The sequence below is a fragment of the Bos indicus x Bos taurus genome, chromosome 14 (assembly GCF_003369695.1).
Source record: "Bos indicus x Bos taurus breed Angus x Brahman F1 hybrid chromosome 14, Bos_hybrid_MaternalHap_v2.0, whole genome shotgun sequence".
NCBI lineage: Eukaryota > Metazoa > Chordata > Mammalia > Artiodactyla > Bovidae > Bos > Bos indicus x Bos taurus.
In genome coordinates, this window is record NC_040089.1 from 67,468,810 (window position 1) to 67,489,049 (window position 20,240).

General features: G+C 39.3%; 1 protein-coding gene across 5 annotated transcripts in view; it reads right to left on the reverse strand.

The window, feature by feature from the left end:
* CPQ (carboxypeptidase Q) overlaps positions 1-20,240 on the reverse strand; it is a 561,177-nt gene that overhangs the window by 180,011 nt on the left and 360,926 nt on the right. For all 5 annotated transcript variants that reach the window (XM_027561488.1, XM_027561487.1, XM_027561486.1 and 2 more), the window contains exon 5: positions 6,682-6,793. In XM_027561488.1, the coding sequence (XP_027417289.1) occupies positions 6,682-6,793 (112 nt within the window). The remainder of the gene's footprint in view (positions 1-6,681; positions 6,794-20,240) is intronic.

The window sequence follows — 20,240 nt, forward strand, 5'->3', positions numbered from 1 at the left end:
AAAAATTCTAACTTAATGGAAAATGGTAAAGTTGGAAGAATTTGGGGATGGATGGTGGTCTATTATTCAAGTGCCAAATGAGCATTTTGAAGCATAACTTCTTTGGCCATAGGCTTTGTCCACTAACACCAGAACATTCCAGGAAATGACATTTCAAATAAACATTGAGTTTCAAGTCCAGTAAACCACAAACACAAAAAAGTATTCAATAGCATTTCACAGCAAATAGCCTTCTGTTGACAGTTACTCAGAAATGACTGATTACATTTGCAAAGTACAAATATCTCTTCTGTTAGATTAATTGAATCTGGTTTTAGCTGATGGCTTGGGCAAAAGAGTGAATCTATAAAAGTAGTGAGAGAAGAGAATAAAGAAGAGACATGAAGAATGAATCTTAGAACAATATGCCTAAATATCAGAAAGTCCCACTAGACCAACACTTCAAATTAACAAGCCCCACTGAGGGACTCTGACATGCATTCTGCATGACATATTGTCCAAGGGACAGCAGCCAAAAGAAGTCTCACTTTTCTTGGAAAAACAGATTGCCATAGAGCTTTCATATTTCACCAACTAAACAGCCTGGACTCAATGTAATTAAGTAACATAATTATGAGCCCATTTCTTGGCCTCTAGCCCAAAGTGCTAGCTCTTGTTCAAGTAAATCAGTAATTTTCATCTAGAAGGCATCAGTCACATGTTAGACCTAGTTCTTCATATTAAAACACATAGGTAATCTACAAGCAGAAATCCACAGTCTAATTTTAGTTTTAAAATTAAAGAGTAAGACTCAGTAGATGCAATTGCAGAATATGAGATGTACTGTGGATTCTGGGCATTCTACTTAAGCAGAAAGTGGAAGCAGGAAATGACCAGGAGAAATTTAGACTCTTGAAAATTTAGTATGAAAGTGGGAAATAGTGCAGGGGTCAATGGATTTCCATAATATAATGGATGGTGACTTGAACAGTAAACGAAAAGGATATTTAGGGATATCATAGCATCTGGCCCTAGAGTTACAATTAACATAATAAGTTAGGAGGCAAAGAAACCACTAAGCAGATGAGAGGTTAAAGACAAAAAAAAAAAAAAAAAAATCCCTTAAGTAAAAAATACAGTACTATTAGATCATGCTTATTAAATAATAAAAGTTAATTTATTGAGTTTGGGGGATGGGTTAGGCTCTGTTTTAAGTGCATTATATACATAGATTATTTAATTTTCAGAGCAACCTTGTGAGACAGGAACTATTATTATTTCCATTTCACAGATAAGAAAATAACCACAGAAAGGGAAAGTAACTTACTGAAGGCCACATGTTAGTGAGTTGCTGAAATGGGATTTGAACCCAGGCAGTCTGGCTCCACAGTGCTGTTTTAACAGTATAGCATGCTGTCTCTTAACACCTACTCAAAAGAAATGTTACTCTTTAAGAGTTGTATTCATATGTTTACATAGGTTTTCAGAAATCTATAGGAGAGTTAAGTCCTGAATTGAAGGAGACTTACTACTACTTTCAAAAGCAAATAAAGTCAGTGTAGTTTCAAAGCTGGAGAAAGATAACTCAATTCACCATTGCATACATTTATTCATGCAACTGAATTCAACTCAGTTAACAGTGATTCAGGGTCCCATGATGAAAGAAGTAAGATTCAAAGCCCATAAAAGATACTAATAGGAGATGGCAAGAGTGAACATCGACATTTTAGTAACCAGTGAACTAAAATGCATAGGAATGGGCAAATTTAATTCAGATGACCATTATGTCTACTACTGTGGGCAAGAATCCCTTAGAAGAAATGGAATAGCCCTCAGACTCAACAAAAGAGTCTGAAATGCAGTACTTGGGTGCAATCTCAAAAACAATAGTATGATCTGAGTTCACTTCCAAGGCAAACTATTCAATATACAATAATCCAAGTCTATGCCCCGACCACTGATTCCAAAGAAGCTGAAGTTGAACAGTTCTATGAAGACCTACAAGACCTTCTACAGCTAACACCAAAAAAAAGATGTCCTTTTCATCATAGTGGACAGCAATGCAAAAGTAGGAAGTCATGAGATACCTGGAGTAGCAACCAAGTTTGGTTTTGGAGTACAAAATGAAGTAGGACAAAGGCTAACAGAGTTTTGCCAAAAAAACACACTGTTGTAGCAAACACCATCTTCCAAGTACACAAGGGATGATTCTACACATGAACATTATAAGATGGTCAACACCAAAATCAGATTGATTATATTCTTTGCAGCTGAAGATGGAGAAGCTCTACACAGTCAGCAAAAACAAAACCTGGAGCTGACTGTGGCTCAGAGCATGTGCTCCTCACTGTAAAATTCAGACTTAAACTAAAGAAAGTAGGGAAAATCACTAGGCCATTCAGGTATGACCAAAATAAAATCCCTTATAATTATACAGTGGAAGTGACAGGTTCAAAAAATTAGATCTGATGGAGTGCCTGAAGAACCATGGATGGAGGTTCATAACATTGTACAGGGGCAGCGACCAAAATCATTTCAAAGAAAGAGAAAAGCAAGAAGGCAAAATTGTTGTCTGAGGCGGCCTTACAAATAGCTGAGAAAAGGAGGGAAGCAAAAGGCAAAGGAGAAAGAGAAAGATATATCCAACTGAATTCAGAGTTCCAAAGAATAGCAAGGAGAGAGAAGAAAGCCTTTTAAGTGAACAATGCAAAGAGATAGAGGAAAACAACAGAATGGGAAAGACTAGAGATCTCTTCAAGAAAATTAGACATACCAAGGAAATATTTCACGCAAAGATGGGCACAATAAAGGACAGGAATGGTATGGACCTAACAGAAGCAGAAGAGATTAAGAAGAGGTGGCAAGAATACACAGAAGAACTATACAAAAAAGGTCTTAATGACCCAGATAACCATGATGGTGTGGTCACTCACCTAGTCAGACATCCTGGTATGTGAGGTCAAGTGAGCATTAGAAAGTATTACTACAAACAAAGCTGGTGGAGGTGATGGAATTCCAGCTGGACTATTTCAAATCCTAAAAGATGCTGCTGCTCTGAAAAGGCTTCACTCACTATGCCAGGAAATTTGGAAAACTCAGCAGTGATCATAGGAAAAGGTCAGTTTTCATTCCAATCCCAAAAGGGCAATGCCAAAGAATGTCCAAACTACCATAAAATTGTGCTAATTTCACATGCTAGCAAGGTAATGCTCAAAATCCTTCAAGCTAGGCTTTAACAGTACGTGAACTGAGAACTTGCATATGTACAAGCTGGATTTAGAAAAGACAGAGGAACCAGAGTTCAAATTGCAACATCCGCTGGATCATAGAAGAAACAAGAGAATTCCAGAAGAACATCTAATTCTGCTTCACTGACTATGCTAAAGCCTTTGACTGTGTGGCTCACAACAAACTGTGCAAAATTCTTAAACAGAAGAGAAACCAGACGACCTTATCTGCCTCCTGAGGAATCTGTATGCAGGTCAAGAAGCAACTGTTAGAATCCACCATGAAACAATGGACTGGTTTAAAATTAGGAAAGGGGTACATCAAGGCTATATATTGTCACCTTGCTTATTTAATTTATATGCAGAGTACATCATGCAAAATGCTGGGCTGGATGAATCACAAGCTGGAATCAAGAATGCAGGGAGAAATATCAAAATCTCAGATATGCAGATAATAACAGTCTAATGGCAGAAAGTGAAAAGGAACTGACAAGCCTCTTGATGAAGGTGAAAAAGGAGAGTGAAAAAGCTGGCTTAAAACTAAACATTAAAAAAAATTAATATCATAGCATCTGGCCCCATCACTTCATGGCAAATAGATGGGGAAAAATGGAAACAGTTGCAGCCTTTATTTTCTTGGGCTCCAAAATCACTGTTGATGGTGATGATGGTGATGTGGCCATGAAATTAAAAGATGCTTGCTCTTTGGAAGAAAAGCTATGACAAACCTAGACAGCATATTAAAAAGCAGAGACATCACTTTGCTGATGAAGGTCCATATAGTCAAAGCTATACATTTCCAGTAGTCATGTACGAATGTAAGAATTGGACCATAAAGAAGGCTGAGTGCTGAAGAACTGATGATTTTGAAATGTGGTGCTGGAGAAGACTCTTGAGAGTCCCTTGGACAGCAAGATTAAACCAGTCAATCCTATCGGAAATCAACCCTGAATATTCATTGTGAGGACAAATGCTGAAGCTCCCGTACTTTGGCCACCTGATGGGAAAAGTCGATTCACTGGAAAAGATCCTGATGCTGGGAAAGATTGAGGGAAGAAGGGGAAGGGAGAGACAGAGGATAAGGTGGGGTTGGATGGCATCACTGACTCAATGGACATGAATCTGAGCAAACTCCGGGAGATTGTGAAGGACAAGGAAAGGCTGGCGTGCTGCAGTCCATGGAGTCACAAAGAGTATGACATGACTGAGTGACTGCACAACAAGAGCAAGTGAGATACTCTGGAAGCTGACAGTTGAAGAGAGATGAAGAAAACAAATCCGGAGAGTTCAAATGACCTGCCCCTGGCCAAAAAAGTAGTTTGTGGCACAGAGGTGACCTAAAAATCTAATTGAGATGGGTCTAGTTCTCTTTTTACACTGCCATTGTGCCTCCAGTCAAGCTGGTTGGAACACACTGAATTAAAATTAACTTCCAAAATAAATATCTGTGCCCCATGGAGAGGAAAATTTTTGATAGTTGCCTGCCTCATCTCTCGAACCCACTTCATTCTAGAATAAAATTAAGGGCAGATGGCCAAGGGTATATTTTTTTAAAGGAAGAAGAGGAATGAATTCACATGTGGAGTTTCCCAGATCTCCTCTGAAGGAATGAGTGTTTCTGTTTTTATTTGCTGGACACTTTATCTTTCAAACATTACCCAATTCTAAAAGCAGACTTGATATTATATCTTTATAACTATGTGTGTTGGTGCATATGAATGTCTTCAATTATATTCTAAGGGTCTTAAGAACAGAGTATGTAGTATGCTCAGCTTTCATAGAATGGTTTCACATAGTAGGTGCTCAATATGGTAATGATGTTTAAAGTATAAATAATATAAAGTTACTAATTAGTTCATTTTTTAAAAAAATGACCTTGTGTTCAGGTGTCCTACAGTTCTTTAATTAGCCTATTTTAGTGGAGCAATTTTACATGCCACCCTCTCCCCCCACAACCCACCAGGGGACATTCGGCAATGTCTGGAGACATTTTTCACTTCACAACTTGCGGACAGGGGGAGTTGTGCTACTGGCATCTAGTAGGGATGAGGCTAAACATCCTAAAATGCACGGGACAGACCTCACAGCAGAGCAAACTACTGAATTCAGAATGCATAAAAAACAAGGTCCTATAAACCTGTGATTAAACCATATTGGAAAAGAGTACAAAAGAAGAATGCATATATATGTATAACTGAGTCACTTTGCTGTACACCAGAGATGGGCACAACATTGTAAATAAACTGTATTTAAATTTTTTGAAAAAGTAATTATCTGGCCCCAAATAGCAATAATGCCAGGGTTGCGAGACACTGGTCTATTTAGAAGTAAAGAAATTGCACACTTTTCCATTTTTCCATTTTTAAAACACAAGTAAGATATAAATTAAAAGTATACACTAAAGATTTGCCCCAATCAAGACAATTTCAGTAGTCTATTGTTAAGATGAACAATTGAATACCTGTGGCCAATTCATGTTGATGTATGGCAAAAACCATCACAATGGTATAAGATAATTATCTTCCAATTAGAATAAATCAGTTAATAAAAAAAAAAAACAACAGAGCTCCAGTCCAAAAAATAAAAGATAAAAAATCATTTAAAGAGCTGATTTAGGGTTAGAAGGGTTCATTAAAAGTCAGAGGCAAAGCTTAGGTTTAAACACATGGGTATTTAAGTAAGCAATGGAATGCCTTCACCAAAAGGAGTGCTCTGATCTCTATGACATTTGAAACTCCACAGTCACAATGGAATTCTGTTGATGAAGCATTTTCCAAACCGCCACTGGTCTGATTCAGATATAGAACTCTCATTTCAGATTGTTTGATTATTTCTAACCTCACTCAAAATCCACCTCTTGACCAGCCCACAAAGAGGAAATGTATGTTTTCTGTTTGCAAATAGGGTCATCAAGATAAACTGTTTTCACAATTAGTTCTTGCTTTGTATGCCTATCCATCTTCCCCCATGTCTAGGTTAACCTGCAAGGTCCAGTTTTTCATTCTGGATTCCTGACTGTGGCGAAAAGAATCATTCCTCCAGGCCTACTTTGCTCTCCTTGACTCCGGATGTGGAAAGATGCGTGCAGCAAAGCTATCCGAGCAGCTTGGTGATGTCTAAACAAGGGAAAGGAAGTGGGGGAGCTACTGATTTTTCTTTCCACTTGTTTATGGTTTCCTTACACGGTCTCTAGCTGATGCGGTTGCATTTGCTGCAGTTTTATTAGCTTGTTCATTTTCCCCAGTGGCTGATTATATTTGATACTTTGGCTGTCTGGTGGACACTTGAATAAAAATTGCTTTCTTTATGGGGACAAATTAGTTCTTTTCTGGGAATCAACTGACAAAAAACATACAGACCTCAGGAGAATCTTTGAACATTCCACAGCAGCTAATCTGCTGAGCATTTTGTGTGTTGAGTTAAACATCACCACTGACAACCTCACACATTGGTTAACTACTTTCTAAATATTTACCAAGATCTTTAATAAGCGAGAGGGCTTCCCATGATATAAAGGCTCCACCACCATCATCCATGGCACCCTGCCCGACATCCCAGCTGTCCAGATGTCCACTGACCAGTACAACCTAGAACAAATAATAAAAAGAGAAAAAAATAAAAGCCAAGCAGAAATGACATCAAAGAAGAAGCATTCACAGGCGTTCCAAATACAGAAAAGAAGTTTTGTATTTTCTTTTCTATTTTTACTTCTTAAAAGAACTGTGTCATTGCTAATGGAAAACTCGGTATAGAGGCATTACATAAGGGGTATGAGGTCATCTTAATAGGAATAAAACTTCTCATCTTGTACCTCTATTAATATAATATTGAATACTAAAGAAGAATTATTTATTATTGACAGATGTTTGACAACTTTATTACATGGCTTGAAACCTAAATGACATGCAGATAGAGCTCACAACCTCAACCATATTCTCAGCTGTCCCAAATTCTAGCAGACAAATAATAAACATGTGTTGAATTGAATTTAAATGAAAAAGCGAGAACAATTAATTTGTTTTTAATTATTGTGTTTGTGCATTATAAATCACTCTAGTGTTGAATAAATATGCTGGTATTACAAACGAGAGTCTAATTAAACAGAATAACTTTTAAGAAATATCTCAATTTACATGCTAAATAAATGTATAGATTATATTATAAATTTTACACCATCATAGACTTAAATTATTTTTTGAGTATCATTAATAATTATCTCTAGGAAAATATAAAAATATCTCAGTAAAACTAAATTTCATAGATAAATTTTAAACAAGTTAAAAACCAAGTAAAATGATGCTGGGCTAATAGGATATCTACATGGAAATTATATATTGCTCTCTGGATTATACAATATATGAATATCAAGTCAGATGAATTACAAATTTAAATAAAAATGTTGGAGGAAAGCAGAGAATAGTTTTGTCAAGTTAGAGTATGCAAAGATTTCTTAAACTGGATAAGAAAAGTGCAAACTATAAAATGAAAAAATAATAAACTGGACTTTAAAAATATTAGGAATATTTGTTCATCAAAAGATCCTATTACAAGAGTGAAAAGGCAACCCACAGAGGAGAAAATATTTATAAAACATATTTTCAACAAAGTCCCATATTCTGATTATATAAATAACCCCTATGAAACAGTAACAAAAAGGAGAGTGAAATGACAGAAAAATGGGGAAAAAAACTTGAACAGACAATTCTCAAAGACAGATACACAAATCACTAATGAAAGTCACTCAGGTTCATTATCAACGAGGAAATACATGGTAAACCACAATACATATCCACTGGAATAGCTAAAATGAAAAAGATAGAAAATATTAGTGAGGAGATAGAATAACTGGAACTCTCATACATTGAGTGTGAGTATAAATACTAGTCAAGTCTGTGGTTCACTAGTCTAGTCAACCATATCTAGTCAAATCCGCCAAGACAAGGCTATGGTTTTTCCAGTAGTCATGTATGGATGTGAGAGTTGGACTGTAAAGAAAGCTGAGCACTGAAGAATTGATGCTTCAGTGGAAAAACCACCAGAAAAAAACAAATAAACAAACAAACACCATAGCTTTGGAAAAACCATAGCTTTGACCATATGGACCTTTGTCAACAAAATGATGTCTCTGCTTTTTAATACACTGTCTAGGTTTGTCATAGCTTTTCTTCCAAGGAGCAAGAACCTTTAATTTCATGACTGCAGTCACTGTTTCTGGTGATTGTGGAGCGTAATAAAATAAAATCTGTCACTGTTTTCACATTTTCCCCCTTCTGTTTGCCATGAAGTGATGGGACTGGATGCCATGATCTTAGTTTTTTGAATGCTGAGTTTTAAGTCAGTTTTTCATTCTCCTCTTTCACCCTCATCAAGAGGCTCTTCAGTTCCTCTTTGCTTTTTGCCATTAGAGTGGTATCATCTACATATCTGAGGCTGTGGACATTTTTCCCAGCAATCTTAATTCCAGCTTGAGAATTTTACACTTCAATACTGAGAATATTACACTTCAATAAAAAGCTTAAAAAACCAAGTTCAACAGTCTGATCCTATGAATAGCATACAGTAAATAAGCAAACCAAACTTGAACAAATCTTCATGACAATCAACATGAAAGTGCCCCAGGACTTTGGGAAAGCACGATTTGGGGTTTCAAATGTCAGAGTGACCCATAGCACGGCCGTCTTCCCTGAGCAGCTGCAGGATCTCCCATTAACTCTGTGTATACAGACAGTCCTGACTTACTATGACTCCACTGTAGTCACAAACAAGTACAATGCTCCAGCCTAACAAATGGCCATGTAATGAACTCAAATGGATTACTTTAAGGAAAAAAAAAAAAGAATAAAGAAAAAACATGTTGCAATAGCAGGACATTCTGGTTCAGAAAGTGGTATAATCCCATGTGGGATGAACAAGCCAATTAGTCAACATATTTACCCCCTCAGAACCATTTCCCAATGAAGTTCAAGTTCCAGTGGATAAAAAGTGTCAAAATCTGTTTTAATCAACTTTTTCTCAGATAATACATGAGTCAGTAAATCAAGGCAGCTATTGTTTTAACCTTCAGATTTTGGAATAACTGAGGTTGTTTTTACAATCGTACTTCTTTCTGTTTTCTGAACTATCTCTGTTCTCTAATCCAGAATTATTACTTAAACTAATAGTTCAAAGATGGAAGTGGTTTTAAATGATAGGGAAGTAAATGTTATCTCACAGGATAAGGACTTTGGCATAGTGATATGGAAGAATGATTACAAACCATTTGGATTACGAGAGTTTGTTTTACTTTTTTTTTTCTTACAGAAAAGAATATACTGGGGATCATCAAGAGACAGTAATTTTAATATTAACTGGTTCAAAAACTAGGTGATGACAAAAAACTACTTCAAATTCAGTGACACGTTTAATAAACTTGAATTTTCCTAATCATAAAAGCTTCGACTTACACCTGGTAAATAATGCAGGAGGTCTCAACGCGCTGTCTGTTTAGCATTCCATAATGCAGTCTCACAAAGGATAGCCCAGTAAAATATAACAAAGCCACTACATCTTGTGCCAGGGTCAGGCAGAAATGAATATCAGCTGTAACATATTTGGATCTGATTTAAGCAAACAAAACAAAAACACACAACTCTGAGACACAGTAAACTCCAGATTTATGAAAAAGGATCACTTTGTAAAAGATGGGAGAATGCACTGGTTCTGTTGCCAGAAGTGGAGCCCCTCAAGCACTAACATGGCCTAGAACCAACAGAGAAGTGGGGCGCCCGCCCATCTACCCCTCTTGTGTGCTGCTCACCGAGGCAAGCAGAGTACCGACCAATTCCCCGCCCTCCAACTTCCTTCTCACCGCCATCTCTTCTAAATGCAGTGATGAGTAAAAATGATTAAAACCATCAGCAGGAGCCAAGAGCAGCCACAACAAAACAAACATGAGGGCAGGATAGGAACCGCAATGCTTTGAAATACAGAGTTTGCTATTTGTGAGGCACACATTAGTCCTGACCACCAAAGAATCGGCCTTAGGGTGGGAGAGGGGAGGGCCTTCTGCAGCAGGGCAGAGATACCCTGGATGACAGCCTGCCAGGATGAAGAATTAGACTGGCAGTGGCGCAGAAACACTTGCAGGCCAGCTGTGGGTCTCGGAGCAAAGACACAGTAAATCAGGAGTAGACAGATAGCAGCCCAGGGACAGGTCCCCACTTCTCTGTTATTAGGGCATATGGAGATACTGAAGGCAAACAGATTTGCTTGATTAAAAGATGAATAAGAATATAGTTGGAATGGAACATACGAAAAACATGGCAGAACAAGGGAGAGAGCAACTTCAGAGGAAGTATATTCTTATGAAAACAGGTAGATGCAAAATACTGGAGAAAATGTCCTGCTTTTTGGGCTTTCCTGCCTGCACTTATTCAACAGTTTTAATTGAGTGTCTATTAAGAGCCAGAGACATCAGATCACATCAGATCAGTCGCTCAGTCGTGTCCGACTCTTTGCGACCCCATGAATCGCAGCACGCCAGGCCTCCCTGTCCATCACCAACTCCTGGAGTTCACTCAGACTCACATCCATCGAGTCAGTGATGCCATCCAGCCATCTCATCCTCTGTCGTCCCCTTCTCCTCCTGCCCCCAATCCCTCCCAGCATCAGAGTCTTTTCCAATGAGTCAACTCTTCGCATGAGGTGGCCAAAGTACTGGAGTTTCAGCGTTAGCATCATTCCTTCCAAAGAAATCCCAGGGCTGATCTCCTTCAGAATGGACTGGTTGCATCTCCTTGTACATAGACATGGATAAAACAAATATTCTGCCTTAATGGAATTTACATGCTCATGAGAGAGATGGGCAATACATAATGATAGTTTCAAGTACTACCAAGAAAAATCAGGCAGAGAAAGGGTATAGAGAATGGTGGTAGCAAGAAGAGGAAGAAAAATCAGTCTGCTTCCTCCTAAATCATAGATAGCCTCGGAGAATTCTACCCCCACCATAATGAGAAATCTGGATAATCTCGAAAATTGTAACTTTTTTAAAGCCCATCAGAGGTCTCAGATTGTCATTCAGTCAGAGGAACTGAATTCCAGAGGATAAGGAGCTCATCCAAGGAGTGGTGGAATACAGTCTTCCTTTAGCAGAGAGTAGAGGGAGAGGTAACACGCAGAAGAGCAGGAATGAAGACAATGAAATGTTGACAGATTCTTCAAGGGTGAGTGTGAGTTAACATGAGACTTTAGAACCCCTGGGAACCTCCTACATAAGGGCTCTAGGTACCCATTTTCCAGATCTTTTCCACAAGATTCATTTAGGTGCTGATAGGAAAAACTGAGAGCAGGGCAGAAGCCCTGAGAGCCCACCTCGTGACGCAGGGGTGCAGAAGACGACTGGTGCTGCTGGGAAGCAGGTAGCAAACACGCCTGCTTCCAGGACCCTTCTCTCAAACTGGAGCCAAGTCTAATGTCCAACGGCAGTGAAATGAATAAACTATGGTACAGTCATACAGTGGAATATTATAAAGTAGCTAAAATTACCTATAGCTCATTTATAAATGAACACAAGAACAGAAATATGAAAGGAAAAGAAAGAACAAAATAAATTGCAGAAAAAATAGAAGAGTATGATTCCCTAACACAAATTGCAAAATTCAGTGAGCTAAGTAATCACTCAGTCATGTCTGACTCGTTGTGACCCCATGGACTGTACCCTACAAGGCTCCTCTGTCTGTGGGATTCTCCAGGCAAGAATACTGGAGTGGGGTGCCATTTCCTTCTCCAGGAGATCTTCCCGACCCAGAGATCAAACCCGGGTCTCCAGCATTGCAGGCAGACGCTTTACCATCTAAGTCACCAGGGAAGTCTCTAAGTAATCTTTTGCAGTGCGTAAAAAAATATGATAAAATTGTGAAGAAAAAGCAAAGTCATAATGAATGAAACTTAGGAGAGTGTTTATATCAGATGAGGTTCAGGCAGAGAGGAAGAGACCATCAGAGAGGGCAGACAGTGGACTTCGAAGGCATTAGTAGCGTTCTATCTCTGAAACTGAGAAGACATGTAACACTCTCATTCTCCTTTAGATTACATATACATGTTCTTTGGAATGTGTGCTATATTAAACCATAGCAAGAGTTATCAAAGATGGTTTTTAAAGTGAGTTGAAACAAACATTAAAGGTCAGATTTATCTCATTCCATTTCAGCTGTTGCAGAGAAAGATATGGAAATTGTCTATATTTACTTACAATCATAATTTTGTCACTAAAGCATGAAAAAAGGTTGCATTACTTTCTAAAAGTCAACTAGAGATCAACTGCAATTGTAAAACCTAAGATTATTGTATCTAGTAGCATATTGAAAGCTATTGAAATATAATGACTCAATGATCTCCAAAGTTACAGATATGCAGCAGATAACAGTCATCTCTCCCTCAGCATATTCAGAGTGTTGGTTCCAGCTGTTGTCCATTTGCCCAGCTGTGTCCAACTCTTTGCAACCCCATGGACTGCAGCAACCCAGGCTTCCCTGTCCTTCACTATCGCCCAGAGTTTACTCAAACTCACGTTCACTGAGTCAGTGATGGCATCCAACCATCTCATCCTCTGTCATCCCCTTCTCCTTAGACCTTCAATCTTTCCCAGCATGAGGGTCTTTTCCAATGAGTTGCTCTTCCCATCAAGTGGCCAAAATATTGGAGCTTCAGCTTTAGCATCAGCCCTTCCAATGAATATTCAGTGTTGATTTCCTTTAGGATTGACTGGTTTGATCTCTTTGCAGTCCAAGGGACTCTCAAGAGTCTTCTCCAGCTTCTGAATTGATTCAAAAGCATCAGTTCTTCAGTGCTCAGTCTTCACTATGGTCCAACTCTCACATTCATACATGACTACTGGAAAAACCATAGCTTTGACTATAAGAACCTTTGTTGGCAAAGTGATGTCTCTGTTTTTTAATACCCTGTCTAATTTTATCATAGCCTGTTTTCCAAGGAGCAAGTGTCTTTTAATTTCATGGCTCTGTCACCATCTGCAGTGATTTTGGAGCCCAAGAAAATAGAGTGTCCTGTTTCCATTGTTTTCCCATCTATTTATCAAGAAGTGGAGGGATGGGATGCCATGGTCTTAGTTTTTTGAATGTTGAGTTTTAAGCCAGCTTTTTCACTCTCCTCTTTCACCTTCATCAAGAGGCTCCTTAGTTCCTCTTTGCTTTCTGCCATTAGGGTGGTGTCACCTGCGTATCTGAGGTGATTGATATTTCTCCTGGCAATCTTGATTCCAGTTTGTGCTTAATCCAGCTTAGCATTTCACAGGATGTACTCTGCATATAAGTTAAATAAGCAGGATGACAATATACATCCTTTACATACTCTTTTCCTAATTTTGAACCAGTCTGTTTTTCCATGTCCGGTTCTAATTGTTGCTTCTTGACCTGCATATAGATTTCTGAGGAGGCAGGGAAGATGGTCTGGTATTCCCATCTCTTTAAGAATTTTCCACAATTTGTTGTGATCCACACAGTCAAAGGCTTTAGCATAGCCAATGAAGCAGAAGTAGATATTTTTTTCTGGAATTGCCTTGCTTTTTCCATGATCCAGCAGATGTTTGAAGTTTGATCTCTGGTTCCTCTGCTTTTTCTAAATTCAGCTTGTTGGGCTTCCTGGTGGCTCAGATGGTAAAGAATCTACTTGCAATTCAGGAGACCTGAGTTTGATCCCTGGGTCGGGAAGACCTCCTGGAGAAGGGAATTATTATTATTATTATTATTCTCCATTATTCTTGCCTGGAGAATTCTACAGACAGAGGAGCTACAGTCCACGGGATTGCAATGAGTTGCACATGACTGAGCTACTAACATTTTCCTTTTGGTTTCAGGGCCCCCAGCAAATACCAAAATCCATGGATGCTCAAGTCTCTTATATAAAATGGTATAGTACATGCAGATAACTTATGCACAACCTCTCATATACATTAAAATCATCTCTAGATTACTTATAATGCCTGCTGCTGCTGCTGCTGCTGCTGCTAAGTTGCTTCAGTCGTGTCCGACTCTGTGTGACCCCATAGATGGCAGCCCACCAGGCTCCACCGCCCCTGGGATTCTCCAGGCAAGAACACTGGAGTGGGTTGCCATTTCCTTCTCCAATGTAGGAAAGTGAAAAGTGAAAGGGAAGTCACTTAGTCGTGTCTGACTCTTCGCGACCCCATGGACTGCAGCCCACCAGGCTCCTCTGTCCATGGGATTTTCCAGGCAAGAGTGCTGGAGTGGGGTGCCATTGCCTTCTCCGACTTATAATGCCTAGCACAACATAAATGCTATGCAAATACCAATAGTTGCCGACTTGCAGTAAATTCAAGCTTGGCTTTTTAGAATTTTTTTCCCCAAATAGTTTTGATCTGCAGTTGGTTAATTTCTGTGAATGTGGAACCTGCAGACCCAGAGAGCCAATTGTATGAGTAAAGGGCCAGTACTATTATACAGAGTGAAGTAAGCCAGAAAGAAAAACACCAATACAGTGTACTAACACATATATATGGAAGTTAGAAAGATGGTAACGATAACCCTGTATGCGAGACAGCAAAAGAGACACAGTTTGGACTCTGTGGGAGAGGGAGAGGGTGGGATGATTTGGGAGAATGGCATTGAAACATGTATAATTTCAAATATGAAACGAATCACCAGTCCAGGTTCGATGCATGATACAGGATGATTGGGGCTGGTGCACTGGGATGACCCAGAGGGATGGTACGGGGAGGGAGGTGGGAGGGGGGTTCAGGATGGGGAACACGTGTACACCTGTGGCAGATTCATGTTGATGTATGACAAAACCAATACAATATTGTAAAGTAATTAACCTCCAATTAAAATAAATAAATTTATATTTTTTTAAAATTATAATAAAAGCTAAAATATGTATTTATATTCCTATACAATAATAACCATGTAATTACCTTTAAAAAAAGGGGGGCCAGTACTGTCTCATCCTTGCCATTTTGGCGTGCCTAGATTTTCACAGTCTGCATTTTAAACTGAGAGTTGTATAAGCATTTATCTAAACCTGACCAAGTTCTTGTTGATCAATCTTCAATAAATGAGATGCTAACCTCTCCGAAGCATGCTTCATTTTATAAATGTTTTGCTCAATCAAAAGCCAGAATGACAAACCTGGTGGTTTTATTTTCTGGTTTTGCGATGTTTTGTTTTGTTTGCAGCTGCTTCATTCTCTTCGTCTCATTTTATTTGGTGTATTTAAAGAGCTAGCAGGGAGGAACATTAGGGCTACAGAGTTCAAGGACTAATGCATTTCCAGACATAGGAAATCCCCGATCAAATTTTCAACAACAAAATTCATTAAACAGTTGAAAAATATGACCTACAAAAAGAGAAGGAAAACCTTCTCATTACTTAGCCTTAAAGGAGAAGCCAAGAAGTGATCTAATAATGGGCTTCAGCTGTGATAGGCCCCTCTGTGGCAGATATGAGCAGCAGAAGATGGAGCAAAGGAACAGATTTGGGCTGCAGCAGTGAGCATTTAGGGTCATAGAAACGATCAAGAATTTTCTGATGGAAGGATTTTGTAGAAGTTAAAAAAAATAGCTAACAGGGAAAAGGTTATGGAAAACTCCATTCCTTGGAAGGTTTCTAAAATAGGACACATTCTTAGGTCATAGTAGTAAAGCTAACAGAGAAGGAAGAAATAAAATCTTTCAAGGTCCCATCTTGTCCAAAGTCTGTGACAGTTTTCAAGAGTTCTTGTTTTATTCAAACCACTTTAAAGTGGGAAACTGTGCTTTGAAAAGTCTCCATAACCTCAAAAGACTTTTCCCTCAGCATCTCCCAGCTACTCTGGCTGCCACAATCTTCCCAAAATTTAGAATCTAAACACAGGTGGGTAGGCACCTCTCAAGAAACCTGTTTCATAATTCCCATCAGAGACAAAGACTTGGCTTTCAGAGGGCAGTTGCTGAATGTTTCATGCTATTGCCTAGAACAGACAAAGGGGACAACGTTTGAACAGATATTATCCTCCCCAATGAACAGACCAGGTGGTTTGCAGAATAGAATGGGGCTCCTGACATGTTGGGTGTTCAGAAATAACCCAGCAAACATTTTATCTCCTCTTGACTTGGTTTCTTATCATCAAACCTTGTTTAGTAAAGCTTTTGGGTGCTGACAGCTTGTGGGTTACATGCTTCTTTTACAATAAAATGGTCCGTCTGTCCAAATGCTCACACATCACAGAGCTGCTTCTGAAAGGGGCTCTTTCCACCCTACTGGACCCCCTTACTCATGCAGGGCCCTCACAGTGGCCTCAGAAAAGGAAGATCATACCTATTCCTAGTTGAATTCTGTGAGCTGATGTTGGAGGAAAACCAAGATGGGCCTAATTTATCTGTGATTCACAAAAACCAAGTCTCCAGTAGATTTAGAAAATGTGGTTGCAGTGTATTTGGAAGAAATGGCTGAAATTGATTAAACATTGATTTGTGGATGGGGCACAGCAGAGACTATCTACGGAAGGAAATCATTCTGATTAAACGGAGGTGATTGAGTTTTATCCAGAAGTGAGGACTGGTTGCAATTGGAGACGATATTCTTTTAAATGAAAGAACTATGCTCCTGCACGCCTTCTCCCTTGGTCTAAGCAACTACAGAATAAGCTGCCTCACTTCAGAGGATGGGAGGCGTAGAAAAGTTGACTTACAACATTGCACTTGAACCTTCTCAGGGGAGGAGTGGGAGACAGAGACTTTAGGCAACTTATACCTCGATGACCATCTTTCCTGTGATTGAATCCAACTATGATATTATTACTGTGCCCAGACAAAACTTCACTCTTCTTACAACCATTCACTGACCACTGTGTTCCAGAATTTTGTTAGGCATGGTATATAGGACTAGAAATAGAAAGAACAGAGGCCCATGGTACTTTGATATCCTACAGATGCGTTCATGGTTTGATTTAGACAAGCTAATAGCGGTAGCATTGCTTTCATTATAGAAAACGGAGGCTAAGGTGCTTCCTACCTAAAGAAACTTTTTTTTTTTTTTTGCCATTTAGATTTATAAGCTAAAAGATTCTTCTTGTCCCCTAATGGTTTCTAAAATCCCAGAAGCCTTTGCAGCTTAGAGTACTGTTTTTGATGCTTGTTTGTCTATTGACTGTGGAAACTTTCTCAATTACTGAACCTTCTCTGATATTCTGAACAATCCCTACAGAAGCTGGTCTGCAAGATCAGCTGAAAGGCTCAGTCTATAAAACTTCCAGTTCTGAGCCATGAGACAAAACTAAATAACAGGCCAAGATTTACCTATTCAAATGAGTACTGTCATTTTGCAAAGCACAGTCCCTGAAAGGTTATACAATAATTCCTTCTCTACCACCAGTTAGCATGGATTAGTATGCACATTTACTTCTGTGTACTTTTTCCTTAACAGAAAGGAATTTAGTCTGAGGATGAGGGATTTTTACTTGCTTTAATTGTGCTGACTGGGAAAGGAAGGAAAGAATTAAGGAAGGAAGGAGAGGGGGAGAGGAAAGGAATAACTAGCACAAAGCAGAAGATGAAGCAGAGAACAGATTAGAAGGGAGAGTGTAAAAGTGAAAGTCGCTCAGTCGTGTCCGACTCCTTGCAACCCCATGGACTATACAGTCCATGGAAGTCTCCAGGCCAGAATACTGGAGTGGGTAGCCATTGCCTTCTCCAGAGGATTTTCTCAACCCAGGGGTCAAACCCAGGTCTCCCACACTGCGGGTAGATTCTTTACCAGCTGAGCCACCAGAGAAGCCCAATCAGAAGGGAAGAGGTTGGCAAAGAAACGTGGAGAAAGGCAGAGGAAGAAGAGATGTAAACCAGATCAAGATGTGAATCCGGCTGTGTCGGGTTGCTGAGGTTCACCTGACAGAAGTCAAGAGAAGACGTTTCTCCATGTTGTGATGAGCACAAGCTAGATGTCCTCGCAGACGGTGCTGAGACTAGGCAAGCTCAGAAGCGGGAAGGAGGCATTGGAAATACTACCCAGCCATGATAGCCTGTGTAATTCAAAGAAAAGTTACCTAAAATAGTTCTGCCTCAAACATCTAAGTAATTCTGTTGGCTCCTGCCTGCTGTATCTTTGGACCACAGTGGTAAGAAAGAATCAGAAGTCAACCATGCCAAGTCCTAAAACTTGGTATTGAACTCAGGGGTAGCTCCACGGCTTCCTATGACATCAGCACTTAAGACAAGCTTAATTTTGGTTCATGAAGTATAGCTTAAACAAAAGACCATCAAATCATGTTATAGCTACCCAGATAGAGGACATCGTTGTTTTTTTTTTTTTTTAGCTGTATCATGCAGCCTGTGGGATCTTAGTTCCCTGACCAGGGATTAAACCTGTGACCCCTGCAGTGGAGGCACAGAGTCCTAACCAATAGACTGCGAGGGAATACCCAATAGAGGACCTTTCAGAACATTTTGATGACCTAGTTTTAAACTTCAGGACAGAGTGTCAAGGAGTCAAGCCATAGGCTTGCTGCTCAAGGGTAGCCCTTCCTGGTCTTTTAGTCCTCTCATCATACTTGACCTCACATTCTATCAGCCAGGTCATAGAGTTAATAATCTCTGTATTAAGACTCCAGAAAGAAGCCAGATTTCCATTGGTAGATTTTGTTTTAGGAGAAAGACGTTGAAAATATTAAGCATTTTATATTCTTGCATCCTTGGGCAAAAGAATATTACTTTGCCCATTAATCCTGATTCTGTCTTATTTTTAATTTCAGTTTACATGTCCTAGGGAAAAAACCCAGAATAGACCTCTTATCTGGAGAAGGCAATGGCACCCCACTCCAGTAATCTTGCCTGGAAAATCCCATGGACGGAGGAGCCTGGAAGGCTGCAGTCCATGGGGTTGCTGAGGGTCAGACACGACTGAGAGACTTCCCTTTCACTTTGCACTTTCATGCATTGGAGAAGGAAATGGCAACCCACTCCAGTGTTCTTGCCTGGAGAATCCCAGGGACGGGGGAGCCTGGTGGGCTGCCGTCTATGGGGTCGCACAGAGTCGGACACGACTGAAGTGACTCAGCAGAGGCAGACCTCTTATCTAGCGTTGTACCTAATATATACGCTATGAGATCCAGGGAAAAGTATACACTACATATATTTACCCAAACTGAAAAACTCTCTCTTTCCATTCAAAATACAATAAATTGAAGCTCAACTTCAATATTCACCGGCAAATTACACATCTACATGAAGAAGAGAAGTGACAATTTTAGTCTCACAAGAATCAAAAGTCACTAACAGCTAAAAAGTGGGTTAACCGTATGTTTGTGCATCACAACTCAAAAGGAATTGCCAGGAAGTGATTTCTTCTAAGTCCAAAGTTAACCTGAAGCATGGCTGTGCTTTGCACAACCCAAAAACTTGTCCTCTGTCCTTTTTAAAGTGACCTTCAAGGATAAGAAGTAGGAGCAGCTTGAATGTCATAATGTTTGGGAAAGGCAGATCTGCTAGACAGAAAGGAATAAAAATGGGCCCGAGGGACCAAGAGCCCGTGAGGAGTGCCTATCGAGAAAAGAAACTAATGGGAATACAAGATAGTTTTCAAAACTTATCAGAGGCCACAAAAAAATAATGAATAGTTTAGCTTTTGTCTCTCCAAAATGCAATTAATTAGACTAAAGTAACATTGTGATAAAAGAATGTTCAGTTTCTCCATAAATGGATATTGGGACATTATTATAACATTGTAGGCCTAGATGTCTTAATGTCAACTCTTATGAGGCCATCCATGATCCCCTAAGTATTTTGACTTGTCATGAGGTTATATTCTCATCAGTTAAATGTTGATTATAGCCATGTGGTTTGAATAGTTAATCATATACTTTGGGGAAAGAAAGGAAGGAGGGAGGGAGGGAGATGGACTCTTTCTCCTGAAAAATCAAAATGCTAAGAAGACAAGTATTTATTAATTTAACTTGTATTTGGTAGCACAATCAGTGTATTTTAATAAAATACAGAACTAGAGCAAGATAAAGAGAAATATAAGCATCAATACAAGTCACATA